This window comes from Dermacentor andersoni, chromosome 5 (genome assembly GCF_023375885.2).
Source record: "Dermacentor andersoni chromosome 5, qqDerAnde1_hic_scaffold, whole genome shotgun sequence".
Classification (NCBI taxonomy): Eukaryota; Metazoa; Arthropoda; class Arachnida; order Ixodida; family Ixodidae; genus Dermacentor; species Dermacentor andersoni.
Genome location: NC_092818.1, coordinates 52,993,673 through 53,011,850, shown reverse-complemented (window position 1 = coordinate 53,011,850; position 18,178 = coordinate 52,993,673). Strand labels below are relative to the sequence as shown.

Sequence of the window (18,178 nt, the reverse complement as noted above, 5' to 3'; positions counted from 1 at the left end):
CAGATTCGTCGTAGGCATGCGTGACGAGAAACTGCCTGTTCAATTGTGCGGGTGCACAAAACTTACCGCTGAGGAAGCACTGTGCCAAGCCCGCATACACGAGAACGCAGAAAAAGAGCGGTTATCACGCGCTAAATTGACTATGGATAACGCTCTTGCCGAAACGCTCGGCGAAACGATACGCCCACTTCTTCGCCACGTTTCCCCAATCAGTCTGAGCACCCGGCTAGGTTATCGTGTGGCTTTTGTGGACGACAGCGTCACTCCCGAAAAGACTGCCCAGCCAGAAAGTCAGTTTGCCACTACTGTAGAAAGCTAGGACATTTTGCCGAAGTGTGCATGAAGAAGAACGCAAATGAGCGACTGGGTTCCATCAAACTTCACAACGTGGATTCACGACGAGCAAGGTACATAGACATACTAGTGAACGGTCGCCCGGCCCAGTTTGAGATAGACTCTGGTGCGGAAGTCTCTGTTGTCTCGCCGTCTTTCCCAGGCCGACCGCGGTTGCTGGATGATGTCGAAAGAGAAGTCTTGGGCCCTGGCGAACAAAGTCTGCACGTTCTTGGTACCTTTAAAGCAACCTTACAATGGGGTGATAAGTCCACAGTGCAGGCCTTGTATGTGGTTGAACGTCAGCGCACTCACCTGCTTGGGTTCCCTGCAATTGAAGCCCTTGGTGTTGTTCACTTCCTGGATTCTGCCGAGTGCGTTCATTCCCCCCCAGCCGAGATTTTCCAAGGGTTGGGAAAATCTCGGCAAGCCGAATATCGCATTCGCGTTAAACCCGGTGCTCGTCCATTGTCCCTGAGCACTCCAAGGCGGATTCCAATTCCTTTAAACGACGTTGTCAAGAAAGAGCTAGACGACATGGAGTCGCAGGACGTCATAAGGAAGGCAGTGACCCCAACTGAGTGGCGCTTCGGGCTTGTAGTCGTGGCCAAATCATCGGGCGGCTACAGAATCTGCGTCGATCTGACGAAGCTGAACGTAGTCATCGAAAGGGAGCGCTTCATCTTGCCGATGGTGGCACAGATCCTCGGCCAGTTGGGTGGAGCGCGAGTATTCTCCAAGTTGAATGCGCGGTCTAGTTTCCATCAGGTGAAGCTTAGCGCCGACAGCCAGGAGCTCACGACATTTATAACACCGTTCGGCCGGTACTTTACAAGAGGCTCCTTTTTGGTATAGCCACGGCACCAGAGTATTTCCAGCAGTTAATGTCGAGGGTTCTTGAGCGCTTGCCTAGAGTCGTGAACCTGATTGATGACATTCTAATCTTCGGGAAAGATCGTCAACAGCACGACGAGCGTCTGGCTGCAGTCCTAGCTCGCCTTGAGGAGGAGGGTGTCACCCTTAACGAAAAGAAGTGTGCGTTTCGGGTCAGTTTGGTCAAGTTCCTTGGAGTAGTGATTGGGGCGGACGAGATCTCACCAGACCCGGACAAGGTGAAGGCTGTCAGAGATCTGCCGCCACCGACCGACGTCGGCGGAGTACGACGATTGCTGAGAATGACCAATCACGTCGCACGGTTCATACCTCACTTACCCAACGTTACGGAGTCCATTCGTTCCCTCCTAAACAAGAACACCTGGATTTGGGGTCCCAGTCAAGAAAAGGCCTCACGCCTCAAGTTGCTGTTGATCTCCGACAGGTGCATGGCAAAATACGATTCTTCCTACCACACTAGTATCCGCGGATGTCAGCTCCTACGGTCTGGGAGCTGTACTGCTACAGGACCAGCCTGAAGGTACTCGACGGGCTGTAGCGCATGCTTCAAGGGCGCTTACTCCGACGGAAGCAAGTTATAGTCAAACAGAAAAAGAAGGTCTCGCGGTGACTTGGGCCATTTCACGGTACAAGTTCCTTTGCGGCCTAAGCTTCGAGGTAGAGACAGATCGCCTTCCTCTGGTCACCCTTCTGGGTAACAAGGACCTAAAACTCGTGCCGCTTCGCATACAACAATTGCGGATAAAACCGATGCGATATCAATACTGGGTAAATATGTGCCTGGAAAGCACTTAGCTACGGCGGACACTTTGTCACGAACTCCCTCTGATTTTCCAGCTACTCGCATGGTAGACACCCTGGAGTTGTTCGTTAGTGAAGTGTTCAAGGAAGTACCGCCTCTTGTATCAAGACGGCTAGAAGATGTCCGCATACACCAAGCCCAAGATGGAGTCTGCCCTTCGGTCATGAAGTATTGCACGAAAGGGATGGCCAGACAAAAGCAAGGTGCCGCTGCAGATCGCTCCATTTTGGAAGGAGAGAGACAGAGCATATACGACGGCATCCTTCTGCTGGACCAACGACTTGTCATTCCTTCAGCCTTGCATCAGGACATTCTCGCCCTATTACACGAAGGGCATCAGGGAGTGCGCCACTGCCAAGAACGAGCCAGGGCGTCTGTTTGGTGGCCTAACTGCAACATGCATGTTGAGCATATGGTGACCCAATGTGCCATATGCGCCGAAACTGCAGTTCAGCGTTCTGAGCCTATGTTGTCCACGGTGACACCCGACAGGCCATGGCAACACCTTTGCATCGATCTGTTTCAACTTAGAGGGCGCGATTACGTCCTGATTGTTGATTATTATTCCAGGTTTCCTGAAGTAGTCTCCGTGGGGTACACCACGGCACCAGCAGTCATCTCGGCGATCAAGAGCTGTATTGCCCGTCTTGGCATACCAGACATCGTCCGGACCGACAACGGACCGCAGTTTGTGTCCAACGAGTTCGCCGAGTTTGCGCGGTCATACGGCTTCCGTCACGAGGCCAGCAGCCCGAGGTACCCCCGAGCAATGGAGAGGCAGAGCGCATGGTGCGCACAGTGAAAGACTTGCTCTTCAAAGGTCTTGATCCCTACCTTGCCTTACTGTCGTACCGTGACACGCCCGGCCCCAACGGCATTTCCCCGGCTCAAGCCCTGATGGGAAGGAAATTACAAACTCGTCTTCCGAAATTACCGGAACAACTACTGCCGTCGTTACCATGCACCACAAATTTCAGGGAAAAGGACTCGTGGAGCAAGGCACGGCAAGCGATGACTTACAATCGCCGTCATGCTTCAAGCCAATTGGCCCCTCTGAGTCCTAGAGACTATGTATGGGTCACTCACGCACGCTGCAGTGGTGAAGTACTCTCGCAGGCCCCAGCGTCTACGGTCCTACCTTGTTCAGACCCCTAGAGGCGTCCTTCAGCGTAATCGTCGACACCTGGTACTTCATTCATCGAAAGCGACCCCAGCTCAACTGGCAGCTTCTTCGCCTGTCCCTCCCGAGGTCATGCAGCCTGCAGCACCTCAAGAAGATACAACGCAGCCAGAAGTAACGCCGCAGAAAACGGTGACACAGACTCACAGCGCTCGTATAGTGAGACCACCGCAACGGTTGGACTTGTAAGGCCCTGTCCAATAAGAGGTCAAAAGGAGGGATGTAGAGGTCGCCACCTGTGTATATAAGGTGGCGCTACAATCTGAAATGACCTTGTATTTATAAGGGGCTTTGGGGAGTGGGAATAAACATTGTTTTGGTTTCCGCCTTGCTGGTAGTCCGCCTCGTCCTTCGGCTCCTGTGCAAAACAGTTGGGATCAAATGGCCTGCTCTGGGCATGTCACGTGACGCGCGGAGCGGATAACGTTTTTGAGCTACAAAATAGGTCCGAAGAGAAGGGTGTTGCGTACTCCAGGGTAGCGTATCGTACTGCTCCCGAGTTGTAGCCACGCCTGCCTATCGAAGCTCGACCGATGTTACAATTGGGTAGCGTGGCGTTGTCGGCGGGCTGCAGGCCTCCAGTATACCTTGGCGACCCAGCAAGGGCGAGACGATTTCTAGTGCGAAACTTGCACGGTTTATTCAAAGGTTGGTGAAAATGAAGAGAATGAAGTGATCAAAAGTACATTTCGGAGCCCCTTAAATAGGCTCTCTACAATCGTGGGAGGGATCTTGCTTCTGTCGACGTCACGTGACCGGCACAGAAAGCCTGCTGCAAGGAGGAGGGCTCTTGCTTCCGTCGACGTCACGTGACCGGCACAGAAGGCCTGCTGCAAGGAGGAGGCCGTCCCGCCTCCTGGAATTGTAGACGCTTGTCCGTCTCTTTTGCGCGTTGCTGGTTCGTGGAAGTTCTCCTGTAGACTTTGGCCGTTCGAGGAGAGGGTCCCTCTAAAGTCGCACACACACACACAAAAGAGGCCTGTAAACACTGCGGGGCTTCCGCCAGACCGGCAGACACTCGAAATGGTCATGGCGACTTAGGAAGTCACGCTTCGTTTCGACGAGGCAAGGTGTGTGAAGGTCGGGCGAGACAAATTTCTTTCTGCACGTGGTGCGGGACGCCAACCGTAGCAGGGGCAGTCACGCCTCATTTCGACGAGGCATGGTGAGAGAAGGTCGGGTGAAATCCCTTTCTGCACGTGGTGCCAGACGCCAACCCTAACAAGGGGAAACATTGCCGAGGACGTCAGACAATTGGATTGTGTGCGAGATTAGCAAATTGCTGGCATTGTATGGAGTACGCTGAAGCAAGACGGTGGCTAATGGAGGTCATGTTGCAGTGGACATAAACACACACAAGAAATCATGACAACGGTGCACCCATGCGTGCCGACAGGATAATTCACGTTAGGTGTGAGCAGCGACACAAAGACCAAGTCGCATTTTCACTCCTATAAGCTGGCGTGGAATACACGGTGAATCCGCGTGTACTATCCGAAACATCGCTTTATACGAAGTTTTTTGGGGTGAAAAAGTGCTATGGTGCGCGACACCGTACAGTACGACGCGCGTAGTTGGAAATCTGCACCGTGTACCATACTAGATCCTGCATCGACCTGCAGGGACACAGAGCACTGTCATCTCTAACATGCGTGGCGGCAGCTCATTGGGTGTAATTTTATCACGTCATGATAACCGACAGATGAGGCGGCTGCTCAAGGGCGTCATCAAGAGTTATCCACTCTCATCACCCCTTTCTCAAGCATGGATGCATTTCCGTTCCCACGCTGTTGGAGGACTACTCGTTCCTCCTTTCTAAGGCTGTTTTACAGCCTCTCCGCTTTTAATGGAATAACACTTCTAACGAAGTACATTTGTTTGCCCAATGACTTCGTTATAGCGGAAGTACACTATGGTATTATCACCCAGCTAGTACAAGCTAAAATAGTTCACCAGCATTGGCATTGGCAAAAAAACGTCTGCCTTTAGCAATGGCTCATCCCCGGAGAGCGCGCGCTCAACCACGAACTTCCTCGCTGCCGCCTCAAGGGGTTAGTGTCATCACGTGCCAATTTATTTCGCGTCAGTTGTCCTCTCTGAAAAGCGGCCGACCCGGTCGTTTTAGGGGCAGCGGGCGAGCACTATGGGCAAAAGTGCGTACGTCAAAAGACACACAACAAAAAAAGAAACATACAGGAATGCACACAATGCTGAAGCGGTTTTTGAGGGTTTGCTCTTCCCCGCGTGCGTAGTACGGCTTCATCCGTACTACGTGGACGACTTCATCACGGGGACGGCGTCGGTTACAACCAGGATCAGAGCTTTGAGGCATCACCTCATAGTTCACATCACTGAGGTGGCGTACAACTTCATAGGGGCCGAAATAGCGGCGCAACTATTTCTCCGAAAGCCCACGGTGTCGGATAGGTGTTCACACACCCACACGCGTCGCCTGGTGAGTACTGGATTGTCCATCGGGTCCGGTTGTAACGGCAGGCGTCGGTATTCTGTTGGTTGTGGAAGCGATTCCGACCAAGCTGGCGAGCTTCCTCGGCTTTCTCGATGACCTCTTCAGTGGTGTCATGCCTAGTGGCTCCGTGGTCTACCGGGAGCATGGCGCCTGAGTGGGTCGTAACGCGACGTTCGTAAACGAGCTCGAATGGTGTAAACTTGGTGGTCTCCTGCATAGCGGTACTGTAAGCAAACGTCACGTATTGCAAAATTTCATCCCATGTTTTGTGTTCCACACCAATGTACATGGAGAGCACGTCGGCCGATGTTCTGTTTGGGTGCTCTGTTAAGCCGTTAGTTTGGGGATGATAGGCTGTGGTCTTTCGGTGGTCGGTGTGCGTCAGCGTGACGACTTGTTGCAGTAACTCCGTTGTGAACGCTTCACCGTGGTCAGTAATGAGTACAGCAGGTGCACCGTGACGAAGCCAGATGTTGAGGACGAGTGAGATGGCGACTTCAGCAGCAGTTCCCTGAGGCACAGCTTTCGTCTCCGCATAACGAGTTAAATAGTCAGTTGCCACGATTATCTACTTCTTTTGCAAAGATGATGTGGGGAACGGACCAAGAAGGTTCATTCCCACTTGCTGGAACGGCACCGGTCGCCGATCCAAAGGCTGAAGCAGGCCGGCAGGCTTGGCGGGTGCGACTTTACGCTTCTGACAGTCACGGTACGTTCGCACATAGCGCTGAACCGACGAAAATAGGTGTGGCCAATAGTATTTCTGCCGTATGCGCGCTAATGTCCTCGCGAAGTCTAAGTGGCCGGCACAGAGATCGTCGTGACACGCCTGTAAAACTTCCTCGCGCAGACCCGTCGGAACGACGAGAAGGAACGTTTCCTGGCTGTTCTCGAAATTTTTCTTGCACATGACATCGTTCCGCAGGCAGTACTACGTCAATCCTCGTAAAAGCGGGCATGGGATAACAACGACAGCTCCCTCGAGATATTTGATGACTGAAAGCAGCTCAGAGTCTGCACGTTGATAGTCAGCCAAGCGCACCACGTTGATGACACCTAGAAACGGCAAATCTAGCTCCAAGTCGGGGGCTGTCAAGAGAATAGGAGACGTGAAAAGCAGTCAGCGTCGCTATCCTTATGGCGGGATCTGTAGACAACAGTTATGTTGTATTCCTGGAGGCAGAGCCTCCAACGAGCGAGGCGACCTGATGGGTCTCGTAGATTAGGAAGCCAGCATAGCGAGTGGTGATCACCGACCGCTCGACATGGACGGCCGTATAAGTAGGGTCGAAACTTGCTGATAGCCCACACGACTGCTAAACACTCTTTTTCGGTGGTTGAATAATTAGCCTCTGCTTTTGTGAGACTACGGCTCGCGTAAGCAATTACATGTTCTGCGCCGTCTTGCCATTGAACCAGAATGGCTCCGGGTCCTACATTGCTTGCGTCTGTGTGAATTTCAGTTGCTGCGGTGTCATCGAAATGCACCACCACTGGAGCGCATTGAAAGCGTTCGCGCAATTCGGTAAAGGCCTGCTCTTGGTTTTCCATCCACGCAAAGGGCACATCTTGTCGCGTCAGCCTCGTGAAAGGTTCAGCAATCCTTGAGAAGCCTTCAACGAAACGACGGTAGTAAGCGCAGAGACCCAGGAACCGCTGAACAGCTTTCTTGTCTTTAGGATGAGGAAACTCGTCAACGGCAGCCAGCTTTTTCTGGGTCTGGGCGTACATCTTGGGAGCTGACCACATAGCCTAGAAACTTGAGTTCCTGGAAGTCAAAGTAAAGCTTTTCAGGCCTGATGGTGAGGTTTGCCTTGCGTATTGCAGTAAGGGCGCCTCGTAGCCGTGCGAGATGTTCATCGAACTTGCTGGAAAACACAACAACGTCGTCTAGGTGCGTTAGGCACGTCTGCCACTTCAGTCCAACGATTACAGTGTCCATCGTTCGTTGAAATGTAGCAGGAGCGGAACAGAGACCGAAGGTCAGGACTTTAAATTCGTATAGCCCGTCGGGGGTCACGAAGACGGTTTTTTCACGGTCGCGCTTGTCCACTTCGATTTGCCAGTACTCTTGCTTTACGTCTAACGAAGTAAAGAACTGAGCATAACGCAGATGGTCCAAAGCATCATCGATCCGTGGCAGGGGTTAAACGTCGCGTTTGGTGAATCGGTTAAGCCACCTGTAGACAATGCAGAAGCGGAGTGGGTTGTTTTTCTTTTTTACCAGTACGACAGGCGATGCCCACAGACTTGTCGACGGCTGGATGACGTCATCATTTAGCATTTCTCGAACTTGACGTTTAATCGCCTCCCGCTTCATAGGTGACACGCGGTACGGATGCTGACGAACAGGCCGCGCCGACTCGTCGGTAGGAGAAGGAGACAAAGGGGAGGAACGACAGGGAGGTTAGCCAGTGTAAGTACCGGCTGGCTACCCTGTGCTGGGGAAAGGGGTAAAGGGAATAAAAGGAGTAAGAGGAAAGAAAAAAGGGAACCGGGAAATTCACACAGTAACGCGATACTACGCGCTACAACACTCAAAGACGGTCGCACAACTTCAGTAAAGCCCTTAAGGCCTTGAGTGCCGAAGCCCGTCTGGACCAGTGTCCTAGAGCTTTTTCCTCTGTAAAGGGGCGATTGTTCAGTTTTTCGAGCGCGGTCACGAGCACTTTTCTTGGCACTTTGTAACGGGGACAGCCACAAAGGAGGTGCTCAATCGTCTCCTCGCAGTTGCAGGTGTCGCAAGTAGGGCTGTCGGCCATTCCAATGCGGAATGAATATGAGTTCGTGAATTCCACGCAGACAACTATCCAGTGTTGCGTAACGGAGGTGCGCTGGACATTAGAGTCCATGAAAAACAGCCAGATAATTCTGTTACTAGGCCCAGCAGCTGATTCTTCTGTACATTTGCTAAGTCAGCATTAATGTGGACGCGGGTGCTCAGGCTGGCGTGACTTGTTGCATCCAGTGATGTCGGCAGAGCAGCTGTTTCAGCATAGCGGGTCAAGTGATCCACTGCAACAATAATCCAGCGGTTGCCTGCTGGAGTGGAGGGTAGCGGTCCGTAGATGTCTATACCAACACGATCAAAGGGCCGACGAGGGCAGGGAAGGGGTTGTGACGGGTAGACTTGTCCGGGAGGTAATTTTCGGCGTTGGCACTGAGCACAGGAGCGAATGAACTTTCTGACGTAGTTATACATGCCGCGCCAATAAAATCGGATGCGTAGCCGAGCATAGGTCTTGAAGAGGCCGGCATGTGCGCACTGAGGGTCTGCGTGGAAAGCGTCGCAGATAAGGTCACGGAGATGGCGGGGTATCACGAGAAGCCACTTGCGACCGTCAGAGAGGTAATTACGACGATAAAGAAGGCCGTCGCGAATGCAGAAGTGAGTAGCCTGGCGGCGAAGAGCGCGAGATGGTGAAGAGGTGGATGGATCAGAAAGGACGCTGATGAGAGCACTGATCCAGGGATCCTTGCGCTGCTCCGACGGCATGTTGCGCAGTGCATGAGATGGAACTGTGGGCTCAAGGGCGGATAGGCAAGCGCAGTCAGCGGAGACCGGTGAGCGAGAAAGGGCGTCAGCGTCCGTGTGTTTGCGGCCGGAACGGTAGAGGACGCGGATGTCGTACTCCTGTAGCTTAAGGGCCCAGCGAGCAAGTCGGCCAGATGGGTCTTTAAGGGTAGACAGCCAACAAAGGGCGTGATGGTCAGTGACGACATCGAAAGCGTGGCCATACAAATAAGGACGGAATTTGCCAAGTGCCCAAATAATGGCTAAACACTCTTTCTCTGTAACAGAGTAATTAGCCTCGGCCTTTGTCAGAGTTCGGCTCGCGTAGGCAACGACATATTCATCAAAGCCCGCTTTTCGTTGTGCGAGTACGGCGCCAAGTCCGACGCCGCTGGCATCGGTGTGGACCTCTGTGGGCGCTGCAGGATCGAAGTGGCGGAGGACAGGTGGCGAGGTTAGCAGGTGGCGTAATTTCGTGAAGGCGTCATCACAGGCGGGTGACCAAGCGGAAAGTTCTTTGTCGCCACTTAGAAGAGCTGTCAGGGGTGCACTTATGGGAGCGAAATTTCGAATGAAACGTCGGAAGTATGAGCATAAACCAAGGAAACTTTGAAGCTCCTTTAACTTCTTTGGTTGCGGAAAGTCGGTGACAGCGCGGAGCTTGGCTGGATCCGGAAGAACGCCGTCTCGTGATACAACATGGCCAAGAATAGTGAGCTTTCGGGCGCCGAAACGAAATTTTTTTAAGTTAAGTTGAAGTCCCACGTCAGTGAGGCATTTGAGAACTTGCTCGAGACGGCTGAGATGGGTTCGGAAATCAGCAGAAAAGACAACTACGTCATCCAGGTAGCATAAACATGTGTTCCATTTGAGGCCGCGTAAAATATTATCCATCATTCTCTCAAAAGTGGCTGGGGCGTTGCACAGGCCGAAAGGCATTACGATGAATTCGTACAATCCATCAGGTGTTACAAATGCTGTTTTAGGTCGATCAGATGGTGCCAAGGGGACTTGCCAGTATCCGGAACGTAAATCCAGCGAAGAAAAGAACTCAGCTCCCTGCAAACAGTCGAGGGCGTCGTCGATGCGCGGTAACGGGTAAACGTCCTTGCGCGTTATCTTGTTCAGACGTCGGTAGTCGACGCAGAATCGAATAGAGCCATCCTTTTTCTTAACGAGGACGACCGGTGATGCCCAGGGACTGTTGGAAGGCTGCACAACGCCACGCTTGAGCATGTCAGCAACCTGGTGGTCAATGACACGGCGCTCAGAGGCGGAAACTCGGTAAGGGCGCTGCCGCAAAGGTGCATGACTGCCGGTATCTATCTGCTGAAAAACGGTTGATGTGCGGCCCAAACCGGAAGCATGGCTGTCGAAAGAAGCGCTGAACCTCTGCAGGAGAGCAATAAGCTGGCTTCGTTCTGAAGATGACGTGCCATCGTCGACGGAGCAGTGGAAAGCGTCGAGGAGTGACTGATCAATCGCAGAGTCACAAGTAAGTGCGCCAAGGCCCGCAGAAGTAGAAACGGCAGGAGTGTCAAAGATGCAAAAGGTGTCGACCGGTTGAACAAGGCCTAGGCATTCACCATGAGATAAAGCTAAAGGGCAGGCTGTGGGATTGTCGACGACCATTTTCGTGACGCCATTGCGAAGAGTAAGGAGAGCAAAGGGCAGCGGAGAACATCGGCGGCGAATGAACAGCTCAGAGGGCGTAAAGAGAACAGTGGCATCAGAAATAGCGGCGCACGACACAGGCACAAGCAGGGAAGAGCGTGGAGGGACGGAATTGTCTTCGGACACAAACAGTTTAACACTGGAAGGGTCGTTTTCGATAGGCTCGACGTCGGGAAGTGCAGAAAGTTCGAGTTCGGCGTGACAACAGTCAATAACGGCGTTATTATTTGCAAGGAAGTCCCAGCCTAATATGATGTCATGGGAACAAGTGGGCAGCACGACGAATTCGACGGTATACAGTAGACCTTGAATGAAGACGCGAGCAGTACAGGCAGCGAGAGGCGTTATATTTTGAGCGTTCGCGGTTCGAAGGGAGAAGTCGGAGAGAGGCGTCAAAACCTTTCGTAGTGTGCGGCAGAGTTCGGCGGAAATTACGGATACGGCGGCTCCTGTATCTACAAGTGCCAGGACGGCGATTCCTTCGACAGAGACTTCAATGACGTTGGCTGGAGAGGGACGAGGACTTGGGCATTGCGACGTGGACGCAGTTCGTGCCTCGGGAACTGCGGCCATCAGTTTTCCTGCTCGGTGGACACGGGACGACGCCGCATCGGAGAAAGCGAGCGACGACGGGGAGATGGTGAGCGGCGAGTAGAGGCGGTTGGGCGGTCAGGGGAAAAGGAAGAGGTAGGAAGGCTGGAAGGCGAAGAGGAAAACGGAGCGGGGAAAGGTGGCGCTCGCCGGATGTTCTGAAGAGGAAGCATGCCACGACGGCAATGGCGCGCCACGTGACCAGCACCACCGCAAGCAAAACATATTGGGCGGTCATCGAAGGTGCGCCACTGGTGGGGGTAAGGTCCGAGTCGCGGTTGAGGATTCGCAAAATGCTGTCGGTCAGGAAGCGGCATAGGAGGAAAATGCCGGCGTTCGTGAAGCGGCATAGATGGCGGCAAAAATGTCGGTGGTCGATGCATAGAGGGCGGCAGGGGCGTTTGTGGACGAGATCGGGAAACTGCTTCAGCGTAAGTGAGAGGAGCCGTGACTGGTGTCTGCTCAACGGCTGGAGGAACGGCTTGAGAGACTTGTTCTTGAATGAAGTCGCGGATCGTAGGATGCAAAGCAGGGGGTGGTTCCTGGACAGAAGATATCAAAGATAGCTGGCGGGCGACCTCTGCGCGAACGAATTCCTGGATTTTTACGAAGAGAGCAGCATGGTTGTCGTCGACTCCAAGGCTTGATATAGAGTCGGCGGGTGGGGTGGGACGTCGGGTGTGAAGCCGTTGCCTGCGCAACTCGTCGTAACTCTGGCACAATTCTATCACTTCAGCGACAGTGTGAGAACTCTTCGATAATAACATTTGAAATGCGTCGTCCTGAATACCCTTCATTATATGTTTTATCTTCTCCTCCTCTGACATCGACGCATTCACCCGTTTGCAAAGGTCGACAATGTCCTCAATGTAGCTTGTGAAGTTTTCTCCGGCCTCTTGGGCTCGTGTGCGCAAACGTTGTTCTGCACGAAGCTTTCTTACTGCAGGCCGACCGAAAACTTGGGTAAAGTTGGTCTTGAAGACCAACCACGAAGTGAGGTCGGCTTCATGGTTTAGAAACCATAGTTTCGCAACGTCCGTAAGATAAAATGCGACGTTTCTCAACTTGGTAACGTCGTCCCACTGGTTATGGGCACTCACTCGCTCATAGGACGAGATCCAATCTTCAACGTCTTTGTCATCTGTGCCGGAGAAGATAGGGGGATCTCGCTGACGCAAGGCACCGGCACAAACCAAGGTGGCCGGCGCCGTTGGAGGAGCTGGAGGAGTGCGTGCGTCGTCGGGCATGATGGGGGGTAGAGTGCGACTCCGAAGTTCCAGGGTGGTCGAAACCCAGCACCTCCACCACTTGCTAAGAGATTTATTAGCAACGGGCGCGAACGGGTAGCTTTCACAAGCGTTCGGCGAAAGACAGCAACCACGAGCTCATGCCGGTGGCGATGGTGCTGTGGCGCAGGCGGCTACTCTTCTTCGTTACACTTGTAACGTGCCGACGTTGGAGAAGTCAGCAATGTCACTTAGGAACGCTACTGTATCTTGAGGAACGTGCTGATACTCATTGCTGAAGTTGGTCAGCAAAACTTGCGAGAACTTATTCTGTGCTGGCCCTGCTGATGTATCTTCCGAGCAGCAATGGGATATTTGCCTCGGCAATACGCTCATAGTCGTCGAATGCGTTGCAGGTTACGAGGGTCAATACGCTGCTTCTTGGCGGCATCGTGATGTTCTCCTCAACAATCCTTAAGGCGTTGACATAAGTGTCGTCAGTGCTGCTCCCTGCTAAGGCCTGCGCTGTCGAAAACATTACCCGCGACTTTTGTAAGTTAATCACGACTCCATTAGCCTGCAGAAAGTCCATTCCCAGAATTAGGCCCCTCGAACAACTTGGGAGGAAAACGAAATCTCCGAGGTACGTAAACCAACGAATGCTCACTCGCGCAGTGCATCTTCCTACTCGGGTTAGAGCAGATGGTCGCCTGCAGTCTGAACCTCCGACCCAGTCCACTCGGTAGGAACTGTCTTCAGCCTTGCAGGCAAGGTACCACGCACATAACTGAGGTGCCCACTCCAGTGTCCATCAACGCCGTTATTTCTTCGTCGTCTACGGTGACGGGAATCTTCGACGTTACTACCTCTGGTATGGTGTTTGACTGCGTCTGTACGTCTGCGTCATTCTGTTTACATCGTTGTAGTCGTAGTGGAGGGTCTTGCGTACAATCGACATCAGTGGCCTCACCTCCGGAGGTCGCTGAACTCAGTTTTCCCAACCCGCCGGGGTAGGCGAGCAGCGTCTGGGAGCACCGCGAGAGAAGGCTGGGCTTGGTGATGGTGACCTGTAACGAGCAGGAGACGACGAACTGTGCTCGGGCCATCGCTGATCAACACTGTGACAATTCTCGACGAAACTCTATTTCTGGCGGCCGCTCACCAGGTCGTGGACGAGGTGCATTCGGCGAAAATCCACTGAGCCCCACATGACGATAAGGACACATTCTGTTGCTGTGCCCGGCTTCGACACAATCAAAACAAAGGGGCTTGTAGCCTGTGTGCTCCAGACGTCGCTCTTCCTAGTTCTTGCTTCGGTGATGTGCGATGGGCTGCGAGGCCTGAAGCTTACGTCCATTTGTTGAGCGGGGTGTACCACGCTGTACGCACTTGAGGGTGGTGGACGGCGTACTGCTTCAGCGTAATCCATTTTAGCACACAGTCCCTGCTGTGGTGCCTCGTGCTATCCAGGAACATGGACGGCCTATCGTACCTCGGCGCGCACCATTTCTGCAGTGGAAAGTGGTCCCATAGGGGCAGCGGTCGTCTGCATCGTCTGCAGTTCCTCCTTGATGACAACCCTGATGAGTTCTCGCAAGGCGCCGATGTCGTTACCGAGGGTAACGGTAGAGAGCTTATTTAAATCATGGCGTCGTGGTTGTATGGCCTGGCCCACTGCTGAAAAGCCTTTTCCATGGTAGTGGCTTCGTCAAGGAATTCTGCAAGTGAGGTCGGCGGGATTCGAATGAGGCCAGCAAACATTTCCTCTATGACGCCGCGCATTAGGTGGCGCACCTTCTTTGTGTCAGTCATAGCAGAGTCCACACGTCTGAAGAGCCGATTCACGTCTTCTACGTACGCCGTCACTCGGTCATTCGGGCCTTGAATTCTGGCCTCGATTGCTAACTCCGCCCTCTCCTTCCTGTCCACCCTGGCGAAGGCACTGAAGAACTGCCGACGAAATTCTTCCATTGACGTCAATGTCGCCTCGTGGTTCTCAAACCATGTTTTCACGGAATGTTCGAGAGCGAAGTACACGTAGCATACGCTCGTGGGTCCAGTCGTTCAGGTTGGAAACCCGGTCAAAATGGTCAAGCCAGTCGTCGGAGTCCTCTGAAGCACTTCCATGGAACAGATTCGGCGTCCGGGTGTGATTGACGACCCCGTGCGATGCTGCAGTAGCGGCAGGAGGTGATTGCTTCGTCATTCTAGTTCGTTCGGGTAGCAGACCGTGCTGTGGCTCGAGTCCCTGGAGACGTCGGCTGGCACCTACGTGCACAGGGGCAAGCTCGGCCGAACTACTCGCCGGGCTTAGGTCTGGGGTACGCTCCGGCGATCTTAACATCTACGTACCCAGCCCCTCCACCAGAAATGTCACCCAGCTAGTACAAGCTAAAATAATTCACCAGCGACAGATTGGCAAAAAAAGTCTGCCTTTAGCAATGGCTGATCCCCGGAGAGCGCGCGCGTAACCGCGAACTTCCTCGTTCTGGCCTCGTGGGGCCAGTGTCATCACGTGCGAACTTATTTCGCGTCAGTATTCATTTATACCCTCTGGTACCAGGCCTGTTTAATTTAAATACACAGCCCGGAATTAACTGGCACGGCCGGCAACATGCTGTAAAGAAGTAAAATTCTCACAGTAGTTCCCACCAAGCATTGTTGTACTCCTCGGGTTTGTACATGCCTCGGAACACGTTCCAACGCCACAGGTCGTAAACGTAGGCCGAAGGAAGCAAGGCCACTTTGTACAAGGCAGTGCTGTACAGGTAGTTCAGTCCAATTTCTGCGGAGACGCGCGGTACACCCTGCTTACTTCATATATAGCAGACATGTCCTGCCGTCTAAATATGCCAGCGCCACATGTACTAAAAATAATGGAAATTTATGGCCTTAACGTGATTATACACATTGTTTACTAATGTGCTGCCAAACGTCCAAATTTATTTTCGGTCCACACATTGATAATAATGCGACACTCCTCCAAGAAAAAAAAAACGAATATGCATGAAAGTTCGTTGTGCCTTCGTAGCAGTGGAGGATGACAATAACCGATCCGTGATGTATAGGAACCTATAGATATAAACACGTAAATACATTAAATTAAATTAATTTTGAGGTTTTACGTGCCAAAACCACAGTGCGATTATAAGGCACGCCGTAAAGAGGTGGACTGCGGATTAATTTTGACCGCCTGTGCTTCTTTAAGGTGCACCTAAATCTGACTACACACCAGCATAAACTAGTGCTGGCTATACGAGCTACAGAGCCTGCTAAGTACTACACTAGCGGGCGCGTGCATTTCTTGAAGCTTGCTCTCCTCCTACCTCCCCGTGTTGCTTACAATAAGCCAATCAGTCGATTGCTGCCCATAGACATACTGCGTATTGCCACGCGTCATACTTTTTGCCGGTGTTCCCTTTCACGGGATCAGCACTGTTACCTAGTTATCGCTCGCTACGAAGCGCGCTTGCATTACCCAAAATCATTGTACAACGCCTCTCTCTGCGGGCAACTTTACACCGACTGGACTCAAGACCGTTCACCTACTCAAAGGTACTCGGACCGTGGCCACACCCGTCGCTGGCACGAAAAGCGATTCGTGCACTAGTGCAATAATTGAAGTGCACCTGCTTAAGAGACCGTTTATAGTGTCCCTATGCATAATGTCCCTCCCACACGCACTCAGAGCTTACTCTCTCCCTTTTTCCTCTCTCTATTCCCCTTTCCCCCACCCCCAGTGTAGGGGAGCAAACCGGGCACTCTTCTGGTTGACTTCCCTGTCTTTCCTGTCCTTGCTTTCTCTCTCTCTCTTTACTCAACGTTGTCGACAGGCCTGCAGCGAACAAGGCGTTTCTGATCATATTCACGCGCGTCACAAATATTGTAGATTCTCGAAGGTACGCGAGAGCCATCGATCACTCTGGAATGTACGCTGATATACGTATAAACAGAGAAAGGGTTTCACCCCTGCGTTCCGATTTGACGACTGACGACTGTGATTCGAGCATTGCTTCTCATTCGGGGCCCAAGTTTTCCCAATAAAGTAGTCTATGCTTAACCCAGATTTTAACCCGGAAAATAATATATTCGATGAAACACCAACACCGTACAATATGCCAATAGGAAAATTTGCTCCCTTTGTCTCCTTGTGAAAGAGACCAGCGCCTATGAAGTCTCGTTATACTCTCGGGTATACCTTCGTCTTCGACGTCGACGTTCGCAAGCCCGACAACCCTGAGGTGTGCCGGGGTCGCCACAGAGAGTGCAATAGTGTCACCGATCGCCTCGTGGAAACCTGTAAACAACGAGCCAATATAAGCACAGTAAACCCAGTTTTGTAATCAGTATGAGCACAGTGCGATATTTTTCAAAGCTGCACATTTTGTGATATTAGAGGTAACTGGTGCTCTTTACATTAAATGCTAATACCTACTATAGCTTGGGTGCTTTGGAATATTCTTCTCGACTCCCATCTCATACGGCGCTTTCCCAGACAACCCTAAGTGCATTGCAGGAAAGTACCCTGACATGCTTCATATACTCTCGGACTGCGCCCCGCCGCACGCACCTCTCCCCCCAAACATTGACGTCACTTTACCCCCCAAGGCCAAGCCGTAAACTGAGGCCATCGCACCGAAATATCAATTCGAAGGTACATGGCGTGATTATTATCAGCCACGTCATAGTAATGGATTGCGGATTATTTTATGTCCACCTCTGGTTCTTTAACGTGCACTTAAATCTGTAGGTACACGAACGTTTCTTGCATTTCGCCTGCATCGAAATGTGGCTGCAGCGGTCGGGATCAAACTTGCGACTTCGATATCAGCAACGCAGCTCCATAGCTTCTAAGCTGTCGCGGCTTAAGTCGGACTAAAGATCGACAAGTCGGACAAGTCGGACGACAAGTCGGATCGACAGACGCGAGCGTGGTAACTGCGGCGCTAAGTACCGTCTCATAGCATGCGTAACATAATGTCTGACGCTGAACTTACGGGCATATTCCGCATTTAAATTTTGATAACATCGATGCTACCTTGACACCTAATCAGCGAAATTACCGAAACATCCAAGCCAGAAAGGCTTTTAAAGGTTGTTACTGTTATTTAGGGCAGTGAATACAGGTTACCTTTCAAATGTGAAACTCTACATATCATGCCAGTTTCCCTGTTCAGACTGTATAACGGGTGATTCGATTCAATATATTAAACGGCCTGGAGCTCCATCGGCGATATCATTTTAGTTAAGGGCCATTGTCTTCCTAAGTTTTTGTAGACCCCCCTAGCACGTTGCAGGGAAGACGCTGCCCTCGTAACCACCATGCAATTTTCAATTATGCTAGCTCATCAACATTCGTGTTAGCGTCTTAAACGTCTGATCTTACAATTTCAGTCTTATACTGTTGACATGGACAAATGTGGCCCTGTCTTGGAGCCATTGGACAAGTTCGCGGCCTGAATAGTTCAGTATTGGTGGTGTTGTCCTAACTGCT

General features: G+C 52.1%; 2 protein-coding genes across 6 annotated transcripts in view; both read right to left on the bottom strand.

The window, feature by feature from the left end:
- The window catches only part of LOC129384671 (angiotensin-converting enzyme-like), a 223,014-nt gene that overhangs the window by 136,097 nt on the left and 68,739 nt on the right, over positions 1 to 18,178 (bottom strand). The window lies entirely within an intron of this gene.
- Positions 1 to 18,178, bottom strand: part of LOC126530342 (angiotensin-converting enzyme-like) — a 77,714-nt gene that overhangs the window by 10,685 nt on the left and 48,851 nt on the right. For all 5 annotated transcript variants that reach the window (XM_055070285.2, XM_055070283.2, XM_055070284.2 and 2 more), the window contains 2 exons: positions 16,883 to 16,981; positions 15,325 to 15,469 (listed from right to left, as the gene is read on the bottom strand). In XM_055070285.2, the coding sequence (XP_054926260.1) occupies positions 15,325 to 15,469; positions 16,883 to 16,981 (244 nt within the window). The remainder of the gene's footprint in view (positions 1 to 15,324; positions 15,470 to 16,882; positions 16,982 to 18,178) is intronic.